We start from the raw sequence: 13238 nt of genomic DNA, 5'->3' as shown, positions 1-13238 counted from the left end.
TCTATAACAGGGCAATAATTTCTAAAAATCCACATATAGTGGAGTAAGTCTGAATTATTTGTGATATGAAACCCTTTTCAAACAATTCCCAATGTGTCGTTGAAAAATAGAACACATGAATAACCCTCTGAGGTAGATATGAACACTTTTGAATTCGGTATACTGTACCTTTAATTCATCTCTTTATTTATTCATTAACTTTCACAATTCAGGTCAGAATATTGTTTGAAGTTTTTAATCTGATCATTACTGTGACAAATTTGATAGCCATTATTGTGATTTATCTACTTTTAACTAAATATTCAATTCTGAATGAGAACCATGTTTATTAAGTTATGGACAAAAAATTGTCTTCACCACAAAAAACAAGACAAAAAAACCCCAAAACATCGATCTTGAAGATTTGTGAAGTGTGTTTTTTATGTGTGTAGGAAGCAGTCTATTTCAGTAGTTCATTTCTACTTCCTCAGAAGGGCTCAGTTCAGACAACAAAAATAAGTTGATGACTTAGTGAATTGTGTTTCTGCTGCTGCTCTTCATCAGGAGCCAGAAAAGTTCCAGTAGTTTCACTGGTGAACATTTGCCTTCTTCAGATGCATGAATGTGCTCCGACAGCAGTAAAAAAAAAAAAAAAAAGCCTTATAAGGTTATGATGGAAACCAACTTGCATACTTCTGGCCAGTCACCCTGTGGAGATTTTTTTTAAACTACATTGTAAGAGGATGTGGCAGAGAGGAAGAAGCAAGAGAAGAAATGAGTCAGAAAGAGAGAGATTGGTTTGTGGTTTGGAACAGGAAACAGAAGCAGAGAGTGAAGAGAAAACAAAACCCTGACAGTCTAAACTGGCAAAATCTTTCTTCATCTGTGGAAGATGACAAAACCGAGCTTTTAGTTTAGTTTTTCTTTCCGTACATTTTATCACAGCAGACTTCACCTTAATCACTTTTGAAACATCAACAACGAAATCCGAAAAAAGAAAAAAAGTGTTGACAGGTGGAAGCCATTTGGCTTGTAAAATTCCCGTCCCCAGAATCAACAACATCTCTGTCATTACAACACGTAGTCAACCAAATACATGCATTCAATGTCATATTTAGATTATATCATTGTGGTGCATTGCTGTTTTGAACTGTGTATTCAGTCTCAACAGCCGTGCATGTTTGTACACGTCTTCATCCGTTCTTGGAGCGACTTCCATTTTGTTAATGACCTTTTAATAGTAAACCTTTCCCTTGTCAAAATAGTCACAACAGTTTGTATGTATTGACTACTATTCTAACTATCGTCCACCGTCTCAGTTGTTACCCTAAGGTCACAGTGATATTTTTCACAGGCATAGCACATGTAATTTAATACCATAATAGTCTGAGATGTTAACCATCATTCACGTCAGAACTGTAACCTTGCAAAGTTAAGTTTTTAAATGCTTTTTTAAAGGCAGATACAGTCCCTACACTCTTAAATTCATTGTCCAGTTTGTTCCAAAGTTTGACACCAGTAAAGAATAATGAAAATGTCTTTAGTATAGTTCTTGCTTTCTTTAGCATTTTGTATTCTGCAACCCGCTCCATATTTACTTCATTCACCATCATATTAATGTTGTGTTTGCAGCTTGTTTCCCAAATAACACATATTTAGTTTTTGTTAGATTCAAATAATTTGTTTATATCAAACCATAATTGCAGCTTGGCCAATTCCTCATTTACTGTCTGGGCGAATTTATGTAAAACCATCTCCTTTGCATAGGATAGCTGTATCATCTGTGAAGAGTATCATTTTTAATACCTCAATACATACATAAATCATTTATGGATAGACAATTTTGGACCCAACACTAACTTCTGTGGTGCCCCACATACGATGTCTGGTGTTTTTGATGTCCTCTCTCCCCGTGTGACATATTGTGATCTCTTACGTAAATAGCTCCTTATCCATTCGAGTACTGTACCCCTAATCCAAATCGTTCCAATGTCTCAATTAGAATTTCATGATCAATTGTGTCAAAAGCCTTTTTGAAGTCTACAAAGATTCCTATGGATTTCGTCTTTTGATCTATGGCATCAGTAATGACTTCAATTGTTTCTGTTAGCGCTAACACAGTGGAGTGATTATTCCTGAAGCTGTGTGACTGCTACGAAGAAGATTATGCTTTGTTATGAATTTATCCAGTCTATTATTAAATGGTTTCTCTACAATTTTTGAAAGCCGTGGTACTAAAGAAACGGTTCTATAATTCGTAAAAATGTTTGAATCCCCGTTCTAAAATATAGGTACTTTCGCACTTTTTAATTCTGTTAGGACACACCCCAGTTTGAAATGACAGATTACATACTGTATATGTGCCAGTGGAGCTAGTATTCCTTACAGTATGTCCTTGATTAGTTTCGTATCAAATCCATTCACATCAGTAGAAGTTTTTGCTACGCATTAGCTGACCAGGTGTCTTATCTCTGTCCTTCACTGGCGCCAGAAACATTGAGTTTGGGTTTCTTCTTCCATCGTTATCAAAATGACCCCAGTGCAAGTGTGAGACAGGAGTGTTTTCTGACAGCTAAGCCTCGACACACACAGAGAATTCATTGGATTTATTTGCTACCTCATGCATGTCCTCTAATTTAATAATATTAAAGTATTCTTGAGAGGATGGTTTGGCCTTGTTTTGTTTTATGACATTGTTCACTATCTCCCATAGCTTTTTTGGTGTAATTCTTATTTTCTTTTTTTGAGATGAATCAACTGCTTCCTGTTCTTAAAATACTGTGCAGGATGCAGACACTACACACAGAAATGCTTTTCTCTGTCTGCGAGACTGATCTTCAAACATGTTCTGCCTCGTGTACATCAGTGGGGTAGTGTACTTATCTGGCATCATTTAGCATGGAGTGTGGCAAAAATATTTAGATTCAGTCACTGAATGGACTTCATAAATCAGTGAAAGGAAGCAAGTTCTTAAGTACTATCTAGACCAAAAATAGACTCATAAACTACTGATGATTAACACATATTGTTATACTGTTTCATATTGACACAAGTCAGAAATTCAAAATTACTTTAACAATGAAAAATGAACGTTAAAATGCATAAAGAATATGGTAAATACATTACATAAATGTAAATTACTTGTGGGGAGATTAAATTTCAATGCTGTCAATAACGCTTTAAGAAATCACTATATTGAAATGTGTTAATTACGACTGAAATAAATGTGTGTCTGAAAAACAACAAGTACTTTTTAATAAAAATAAATAACCCTGATATTGGTGGAGGTTTCTTTCTTACTGAATACTTTTACATTATTTTATACCAGAGATGAATTCAATCTTCAGACACATTGTTTTTAATCCAGAGAAAACATAGCAATGACCCTATTAAAGACTCCAGAACAACTGGATGAATTTGATAGTGGAACAGCATCATTCTTTATTACAAGACAGCAAATACAGCAAGACAATAATTTCAGACATGAAAAATAATTGCCTGTATCAAGTTAAGCAATTATTTGTGTGGTTCATCCAGCAATTCTTTATCTTGAGAGCTTTTATGTAAATGCAGCCAAACAGGAATACGTGTTTGTGTTCCATGGCAGACATAGCAGCATCACTCTGACTGCTGTGCAGTACAGGTTACCTAGAAATCCTCTGGATGGGTGATACTCTGTGGGGTCTGTAGCTGCCTGCCAGAGAAGGCGTACATCTGTGGCGTGACCATGTGAAGTAATCATGTGATCATAGATACAAGGGTGGTAAGGAGCCTTGGCCTCCCCTGAGAAGTACACATGCTCCTGAGGAGAAACCCCCATCGTCTTGGCACAAATCCCCATGAAAACATCGTCAATGTAGATGGACGAGCTCAGCACCAAAGTCGCTTGGTAGATCTTTTCAGCCACATCCCTGGAAACCACATATCCTGCTCCAGCAGTGTAGTCTGGGTAGGAGGGCCAGGGGTACAGTTCAACTGGAACATGGTATTTGTTTTCTTTACGGCGTACTGGAGGGGCCCCTCTGTGGACATGCCCCACCCACAGATCTTTGGCCCTTGATTGACTACTAAGGAGTTGCCGAAGGTACTTCACCAAGTTGGGCATGTGGACAAAAATGTCATCGTCCGCAGACATGAGGAAGCTCGCCTGGGGGCAGTACGTATGGCTCCAGTGGAACTGCAGGATGAATTTGACAGTCAAGTTGTGGAACGTGTCAAGAAAGTTCTGCTGAATTAGGTCTTTATAGGTGTGATCCTCCTGCAGCAGAGCCTTCTGTACGCCGGATCTCTGTCCAACGTTTGGGTGCACACCAAGCGCGAACACTATCCTCACACTGGCCCCGAGTTCCGACCAAACGTAGCTCTCATTCCCCCACGTTTCCCTGATGGCCTGGCGCCGATCAAAGTTCTCTGGTGAGGATTTCACAAACAGAAGCAGGAGAACGTCGTTCAAGCCGTCCCAAGCTTCGTCACCACGGCCTCTACATTTATCTGGATGATTAATCAGATACGGATACTTCACAGATTCACCCTCTGCACTGACTTTTCTGATGACATAGGAGTAATTGAGAAAGTCATAGCTGTTGACCAAATAACGATGCATGTTTGATCTAATGTGACTGACCACATGGTGGTCCAGCTGCTCCCAGCACACCATCACTACAGACAGCAGCAGGCCCGTGGTCAACAGCTGCATGCACTGGCACTTGTGGATTCGACGAAAGTTTATGAACATTGTACCAGATGCCTCTGTCTGTCACTATCTGAATACTGACAGCAGGTGTCCTGTGGACATGCGAAGACCTGTCTTCCGTTTCTGACTCAGTATCCTAGTTCATCTGTACCTCCATTCATTCTGCAGATTATCTGACACTCGCTTGTACTTATGATTTTTTAATCTCTCTAATAGCCCTAATTATCACGTCCTTCAGTATACTTTCAGTCATCTCATCTGTCTCACATGCATTATTGTTTCCTCGTCCTCCGCTTCCTGTTTGATAAACACGCTTTTCTACTTGATGCTATCAAGTCCGGTAGGAATTTGTCATTCTTTCCAGCAGCCTGGGTGCTGTGTAACTGACCTTCCTCCACTGTAAGAAGCAGCAGCTACACTCCTTCATAATGATCAGGCTGCACACAGCTCTGGGTAAAGTTCACTCCTGTCTAGAAATTCCACATGTTCCCGGGTAGTGTCACTTCTCTTCTCCAGGTTACTGTAATCCCAGCTTGTCATAGGACTTCACGGCGCCTGAAAAGAAAGGAAGAGCCCAGATCATTCACACTGCTGAGGATTAGATCTCTATCATGAAGCATAAATCAAATAAGCAAGGTCGGGCCTCATCTGTACACCATCTGTACGCCATACAGTGTGATTCTGGTGTAGATTTTGTTTTGCCATTACGTTAATTATTACCATCAAAATTGAATGTTTGTGTTAACATTTTAAAAAATGTAAAATAGTAATTTAACAGAGTTCATGACCTAATGTAATAAAGTTAATTATAATATCTACATCTGTCTCTGATGCGCCATATCCATTCGTCAAGCCTGAAGAAGAGGGACCAGACGCGTCTCCTGCGTGTTCGTCAGTCCACGCGGAGATGGAAACACTTTAAAAACACGATGATGGAGTGGGGAACTCTGGTCGTGTGTCTGACGCGATGCTGACAGCTACCAACACGCATTTCTGCCTACATCACGATTCACACACAGTTTCAAAGTAAACCAGTAAGAGGTCCGAGTCAAGTTTCCGCTCCTGGAAAGAGTGGCGGGACGCGCCGGCCGGACCGGGACGCGGTCCGACACGACCCGGTCACCTCAGGCGGGAAACGAACGCTCCGCAACGGAACGCTGTGATATCGATCAACTCACCCAAACTTTCGCAGCAGATCGCTGAACACATGGAGGGGAGTCACCGCAACTGGAAATACCGGTTTGACGTCACACAAGGAAGAAGGAACGGCGCCAGTGGAAACACGTGGTGGTGTGGGAGGTAGATACAGGTGTGAGTAGGAGGTCTCTGTCTCTGTCTCTGTCTCTGGCTCTGTCTCTCTGTCTCTGTCTCTGTCTCTGTCTCTGTCTCTGTCTCTGGCTCTGTCTCTCTGTCTCTGTCTCTGTCTCTGGCTCTGGCTCTGTCTCTGTCTCTGTCTCTGGCTCTGGCTCTGTCTCTGTCTCTGTCTCTGTCTCTTTCTCTGTCTCTGTCTCTGTCTCTGTCTCTGGCTCTGGCTCTGGCTCTGGCTCTGGCTCTGTCTCTGTCTCTGTCTCTGTCTCTTTCTCTGTCTCTGTCTCTGTCTCTGTCTCTGGCTCTGGCTCTGGCTCTGGCTCTGGCTCTGGCTCTGTCTCTGTCTGTCTCTGTCTCTGTCTCTCTGTCACTGTCTCTGTCTCTGTCTCTGTCTCTGTCTCTCTGTCACTGTCTCTGTCTCTGTCTCTGTCTCTGTCTCTGTCTCTCTGTCACTGTCTCTGTCTTTGGCTCTGTCTCTGTCTCTGGCTCTGTCTCTGTCTCTGTCTCTGGCTCTGGCTCTGTCTCTGTCTGTCTCTGTCTCTGTCTCTCTGTCACTGTCTCTGTCTCTGTCTCTGTCTCTGTCTCTCTGTCACTGTCTCTGTCTTTGGCTCTGTCTCTGTCTCTGGCTCTGTCTCTGTCTCTGTCTCTGTCTCTCTGGCTCTGTCTCTGTCTCTGTCTCTGTCTCTGTCTCTGGCTCTGTCTCTGTCTCTGTCTCTGTCTCTGTCTCTGTCTCTGTCTCTGTCTCTGTCTCTGGCTCTGTCTCTGGCTCTGTCTCCCCCCCCCCCTCTCATTAGAACAGTAGTATCTCTTTGGAAGAAATTCTGTCTCGTTGATGTGTCGTATTATATTTGTATAGACTGATCTCAGTGCCAAAATAGTGATACTGAATGAGCTGGTTTAACGAGACAGAGAGGTTCACCACAGTCATGTCATCGGCTCGTCTCAAAGAAGAACACAGAGAGACACCCGGTATGACTCCATCATTATTAGGATTAATGATTAAGGGAGGGAGGGGGGCATAATGCGGTTCCGGGTTCGAGTCCCGCTCTGTGTGGAGTTTGCATGTTCTCCCCTTTTCTGTGTGGGTTCTCTCCGGGTTCTCCGGCTTCCTCCCACCTCTAAAAACATGTGCCTCAGGTTAATTGGCCGTTCAAATTGACCATAGGAGAGTGTGGCTCCGAGGTGCACTGGTGTCGCACCTGGAGTTTCCCCCACCCCACGCCCTATGCCAGCTGGGATAGGCTCCGTGACAGCAGATGAAGCCAAACACTATGCCTCATGGCATAGTGTTTGCCCTGACCAGGATTCAAACCCACAACCAACTGCATTCAAGCCATCTGACTTAACCACTGTAGTAAACAGCTGTGTGTGTATATATATGTATGCATGAAATATATATATAAACCTCTCAACTTCCAACAATGAACAAAGACACTGGCGTCGTTAAGTGTCTGGGATGGACTTTCACAATCAGACATATCAGTGCTCTTCAGTCCTACCTCTGTACACACACCTTGGTACGGTGTGTGCAAACAGAGGGTATATCAGTTTACAGCCGTCCTTACAAACAGATCACATAACTGCAAAACACACCTTTGTTGACAATGCCTTTTCTTTGCACATGAGCGCCATATAGTGTAATGTTTCACACGTGTATTCAGCAGCACTTTATTAATACTGATAAGACATTGGAACAACAATCATTTACCACCTTAATGACATGACAGTTGATGCTGTTGTCTGTTCTGGGGTCAGGACCTCATGGACCTCTTGAATCTGAAGACATTTTGATTGATTGTCTTCTTATCTTGTTTGATGCTGACTGCTGAATGGGTATAGGACCCGCTGGGGTGAATGGGTTGGCTTAAAGGACACATGTGACCTCTAGGGAAGTTAAATTAAATTAAATTAAATTAAATTAAATTAAAGTACTGGTTATAAAGTTACACCTGAGACAACTGTTTGGAAGAGAATTTAAATATCTTTAAAACTAAAAGCTTCAGTTGTCTGCCAACTCACCCTTTAGGATTATATACTTGCTCCTTGTAATCTTGTGTGATTACTGTGTGCGTGTGTATGTGTGTGTGTATACGTGTGTGTGTGTGTGCACGTCTGTGTGTGTGTGTGTAAGATAAAGTTATGCCTGGTTGCACCCATACTCGCCTGGGTCAAATGTGTGTTCTGAAATTAATGTCAACAAAAGGTGACACTTGTTATTAAATAATCACCTTTTGTTGATCAGGAAATAAGTAATTTGCTATTTCAAGTGTGGCGGTTGCTAGGTTGGAGGTTGCTATTTGCTGTCCTGCAGTTAATTTTGAATAAAAATGCAGAAATGTAGATACCAGATCTGTAAATAAAGCCTCCTAGAACTTGGAGTTTTTGTGATCAACAGGTTTGAAGAACTTCAACACCTGAAACACTATTCTATCTTCACTTTCAAGCAGAAACATGATGGATTTGTAATGTCTGATACCAATTTTCCATATTGGTTGTAGCCTAACTGGAACACAAACAAGACTGCAGGTGAATAGAAACAGAAAAACATCCCCAAACTATCCAAACCCCTGTTGACTAACTGTCTTCACATCTGTGGAGGACACTGTGAATGCTAGTGCTGACCCAGCACAAAAAAATAGAATAGAGGGGCTTTATTCAGGCAGAGCCCCGCAGCAGAGAAGCTGCTGACGCCTGTCCAATACGGCCACACAATAAACCAAACACATATTTCCACAGCAGCATATTTTGACTGAACACAGGGGTCAGCCAACAATAGACAGCTTTGACAACACGTGGCCAAGCCCTGACACCCAGAGGTCTTGTGACACAAAAGGGTGTACTATCGAGACCCTCAAAGGAGCCATCTCTGTAAGTGACCAGTCAGGTCAGACACGCTTGTATGTTATCAATGCTCAGGTCACATCATTTAAAACAAATCACCTTCTGTTGTCCTCCAACAAGTGACAATCTTTGCCAAACGTTTGAACACAGCGCTTAGGAAGAATTCTTCACGCTCTCTCTCTACTGCTCTTCAGTGGGGGGGACCACCCTTTTAGCCTAAGGAGGTGTTTCGTCCATCCATCCATGTTCCTGTCAACGAAACCATCACAGCTGCTTATCCACCATGAGGGACACAGGTCTGCTGGAACCTATCTCAGCTGGCACCAGGATGAGATGCCAGCTCATCGCAGGGCCACATGAAAGACAAATAGCCGTGTTTGCTCAGACTCACACCTATATGGACAATTTGGCAAAAGTAGTTCACCTAAGCTTCATGTCTCTGTATGTGGGAGGAAGCTGGACAACCCAGAGAAAACGCAGACACGTGGAGAATATGCAAACTCCGCAAAGAAAGGAATCAAGCCCAGAACCTTCTTGCTGTGAGGTGACAGTGTTACCCATTATACCAGCATTTCGCCTGCCATGAAGTCATTAACATAACTCAAGTTCATGAATTCCAAAATTCTTCTCCTGCTGCTCTAAAAGGTTTCAGATTCATGGTTGGGGTACACTGTCTATAGATCACTTATTTTCTATCCGTCTGTATTTTCACTGTATGGGATGGCAGAGATTTGTGATAAATAAACCATATTGATAATAGAACCAGTAATGTAGATATGTTTCGTTCTGATTCTGGGGCCACGATGCATTTCTACATACACACCTATGTAAATCAATAATTCCATCACTTAAATTGGGTGCATAATTTTTTGTAAAAATCAACCTCAAAATTGTGAAATTTGAATCTATTCATTTTTGTGTGAAAGAAATTTATCAAATCACCGATGGTGGTCCCAATCCTCCCTCAATGTCCCTGCAGATTTTCTTCTGAGCATTTTACTAAAATCTGAAATGAATGAGTAGACATCCGCTGATGCTTTGAATAACAAATTTTGTTTCTTTAAAAGTTGTCGAGGGATGTTCAAATAAAACAAAACTTGTGGACACAAACTCTATGAGCTTTTCCTTTGCAAACGTTTAAAGGCAAGTGGATTTACAGCAGACATTACTGTGTGGCTGCTTTTTATGTGGGTTTTATGCTGAGTTACACTGTAAAAAGAACTATGAGTTGTGTGTTCCCTAAAATTTCAGATGTTGAATCTGAATCTGATGTCAGTTTAGGTTCTTATGTTGTTTCACCTCTCTTTCAAGAAGCTTATTTCAGTTCAAACTTGGTGGTGAGGAGTTTAGTTCTAATAATAATAATAGTTTTATTATGTGACTCTTAAGACTAATATACATTTTAAATTAAACCACACAGACAACTGTGGAATGTTCAGCTGTTTAGTTGGCCAATGAGGCTGGTCAAGGGGGATTTGAACACACACACTCTATGGCATGATATTACATTTTCCCAACTACAATGGCTCCACAGAGGACTCTTTTTCATGTTTAATCTACTGGTATTGGACCCTAGTGGATACTTTGTAAGAAGCACACCCAATAGTATTTTCCTCCTTTTATTTACAGATTGCCATAAGGGGCCAAAATGATCTCCTGTGAACTTAAATAATTACAAATAGACCTTATTGTTTAAATTATCTTATAGATTGCAGTAGGATAGTATCAATAGCGTGATAATGTTTTAGTCAAAACACGGTCATCTTATTACATTTAAATTATAGAAAGTGTTATTGTTTTGGAGGAATGAAAAAATAGTTATTCATACATTATGTGGTTACTGTGTTTACAAGCCCTGCTTCCCTTGCAAATGAACAGTTCTGAATAAAAGGAAATGTGCGGCAGAGGAAACTCAGTGTGGTGTGCTCAGAACGTTAGAGTGCTGATTTACATTTGTGCAACAATAGTTTGACATCTTTTGGTTTTCTTTATTGTGTGATTTAGCTTGTTAGGATGAAACAATAAAAGAGGATATTTCTGATATTTAGCAGCTCACCAACAGTGCCACAATCTGCACACTTAGATAACCCTGGTGACATGGTCTGTAACACTTAGATTAGAACTATCTGCAGCCCCACCTCAATGTGGACTCGATGTCCTCGCCCTCATGGGAACCAGGTCGTTTCAGTGGCAAAGGAGGCAGATTCTGTTTTATCCAGGAGTTACTCTTGTTTGTATAACTCTGGTTTTATTTTCCTTTACCCTCCTTAGTTTACTTTTATTTACTCATCATGGCATTGTGTTCACCAAAGCTAATGTTGTCATTGCTGACTGTTGGGTAATCAGCTAGAAGCTGATAGACTATGTTGATTCTCTAAAGTAGTGGTAGTAGTTTTATTATTATTATTATTATTATTATTAGTAGTAGTAGTAGTAGTAGTCACAGGTAACAATCTTTGTGTTGTTTCACCTGTCAGAATTCTCTGTAGCAAATACTGCAAATCCTCCAGTTTTGACACAGAACACGTCTGAGTGATGTAATCGTTCAAAGGTACAGTTTGTAGTTTAGTAATGGCCCTTTGACTCCGACCTGGTATGGAACCCGTCCTGTTTGTGTTAATGATGCCAGACATGTGCTGTATTGTGTGTCAGATAAGCAGACGCCTCTTAATTCAATAGTTTTACACACATTAGACACCCAGCAGAAGAGGTATGGGCAATGTCACCAATCTGAGGAACACTCAATTGAATTACTGGACGTATGCAACATTGGCTGTCATAAAACTAAAGATCATTTTCTGTTTAAACATATACTCAGGAAGAAATTATAGCATCTACGTCTGCAGTAGAGATGTCACCGTTCGACTGCTTTTTATGACTTTCTGTCATGGGAGCTCAAGGTTTTTTTAACATGCTGCTTGCCTGTCTGTTTTACACTGATTTGTCTTTTCCACAGTACTGAAACATCTGCTAAGTCCCAAAGATGATTAACACTCTTGTAAACTTGGCTCAACAGAGACTCAGTGAAAAAGTACTTTGAGTTCTGAGACCGTTGACTTGTTCAAATTCATCATTTTGACACATCAACTAGTTTTCCTTCCTCCTTTCCCTTGAATAGGAGAGTTGTCTCCTGACAGCTTTTGCTTTGAACACATTTAAATGTTATTTGGAACACACAAATACACCCATAGAGGCTTACCTGGCTGTCTCTGTGTCCAGTCCACATATGAGCTACAGTCACTGTAAACCCCTCTTTTGTCTCTTGCTCAGCTACTGGAAACTCTGCTCAAGTCTTTCTCTGCCTCAAAATTCTCAAACAGTTTCTTTCACCATCTCTGCTTCCTGCTTCGTAGATGTTTCTCTTCTTCTGCTTTCCCTCTCATTTTTACCCTGTCAGTTGCATTACTTTCCAGCAATGCAGTAATGCCTGTTGTGCCCTGAAGGTCCCTGTGGAAATGAAGGCCTATGTGGAGTGGGAGGGTGGATCTGGATCAAGGGGAGGAACCACAGGGGAAGTTTTTACCGCCCCTTAACTCTGTTCAACCTCTCTCCATTCCTGACAGACAGGGACATTACTTAGCCACAGGAGACGGACTTCATTCATGGATGAATTGACAGTTGCTTCCTCATAGGGACAGTGAACGCACAGGAGATGCAAACAAACCTCACAGAAATGTTCTTACCTGGGTCAATACCAGTCACCAAACTGAATCGGACCATAGCAACACTAGCATTCAGCTGTTGCTTAAACAACAGATGTTGAATTAACATGCATGATAGCAGATTTTCTGAAGGGCTAACATTAGCAAGTTTCCAGCTGCTCAATACACGTCAAACCATACTTCCCACATGTCAAGTGTTGGAAGGGAAAGTATTTTCTGAGGGTTAAATGTTTATTTTCTTTCTATAGTTATTATATGACTGTAAGAAATGTGATGACTGCTGTGAAATCATGTGTCAAGGAGCCTTTGTTAATTCCGGACTCCTTGACAGTGCATAACTCTAGTACCTAATTCAGTGCCTCACTGGCTAGCTAATCCAAAAATGGTGAAAGCGCAACCTTCTTGGGTAATTTAGTTACCAGACAAATTTGTGATGTCACGTAATATAAGTGTGTAACTTAGTGTGTGGGCTGCAAATGTGCGACTGGTAACACGTTGGAAGTTTAGTGTCTTGTTTGTGATAGACTTCCTTTTGAATAGACGCCACAAGATAAAACAAGGCCATCAGCTGTTGTTAGTAAGTCTGTTTCTACTGGGTAGTACTGACTAACTGATTTGACTCGGTTACTTTTTTGTGCCATCAGCATAGCAGTTCCAAGTGAGCTGAGATAGTACTAAAAGGACAACTGGAAATCGATTCCTAGCGGGCAGGGAATATCCTGCACAGCTCATATCAACTATATCAAGAGGTTTTT

At 41.2% G+C, this 13238-nt stretch overlaps 2 protein-coding genes across 8 annotated transcripts in view; one reads left to right on the top strand and one right to left on the bottom strand.

Annotated features, from left to right (window-relative positions):
* mcf2l2 (MCF.2 cell line derived transforming sequence-like 2) overlaps positions 1 to 13238 on the top strand; it is a 119626-nt gene that overhangs the window by 45495 nt on the left and 60893 nt on the right. The window lies entirely within an intron of this gene.
* On the bottom strand, positions 2432 to 12271 carry b3gnt5a (UDP-GlcNAc:betaGal beta-1,3-N-acetylglucosaminyltransferase 5a). Of its 3 annotated transcripts, none has more exons than XM_068319128.1 (3): positions 12021 to 12271; positions 8921 to 9070; positions 2432 to 5227 (listed from the first exon to the last, which is right to left on the bottom strand). In XM_068319128.1, the coding sequence occupies exon 3, from the start codon at positions 4712 to 4714 to the stop codon at positions 3539 to 3541; it is 1176 nt and encodes a 391-aa protein (XP_068175229.1). In that variant the 5' UTR covers positions 4715 to 5227; positions 8921 to 9070; positions 12021 to 12271; the 3' UTR covers positions 2432 to 3538. The 3 variants fall into 3 exon arrangements, with proteins under 3 accessions (XP_068175229.1, XP_068175228.1, XP_068175227.1); XM_068319127.1 differs by lacking the exon at positions 8921 to 9070 and adding an exon at positions 5851 to 5899; XM_068319126.1 differs by lacking the exon at positions 8921 to 9070.

The sequence above is a fragment of the Antennarius striatus genome, chromosome 7 (assembly GCF_040054535.1).
Source record: "Antennarius striatus isolate MH-2024 chromosome 7, ASM4005453v1, whole genome shotgun sequence".
Classification (NCBI taxonomy): domain Eukaryota; kingdom Metazoa; phylum Chordata; class Actinopteri; order Lophiiformes; family Antennariidae; genus Antennarius; species Antennarius striatus.
This window is presented reverse-complemented; position numbering and strand designations above follow the sequence as displayed.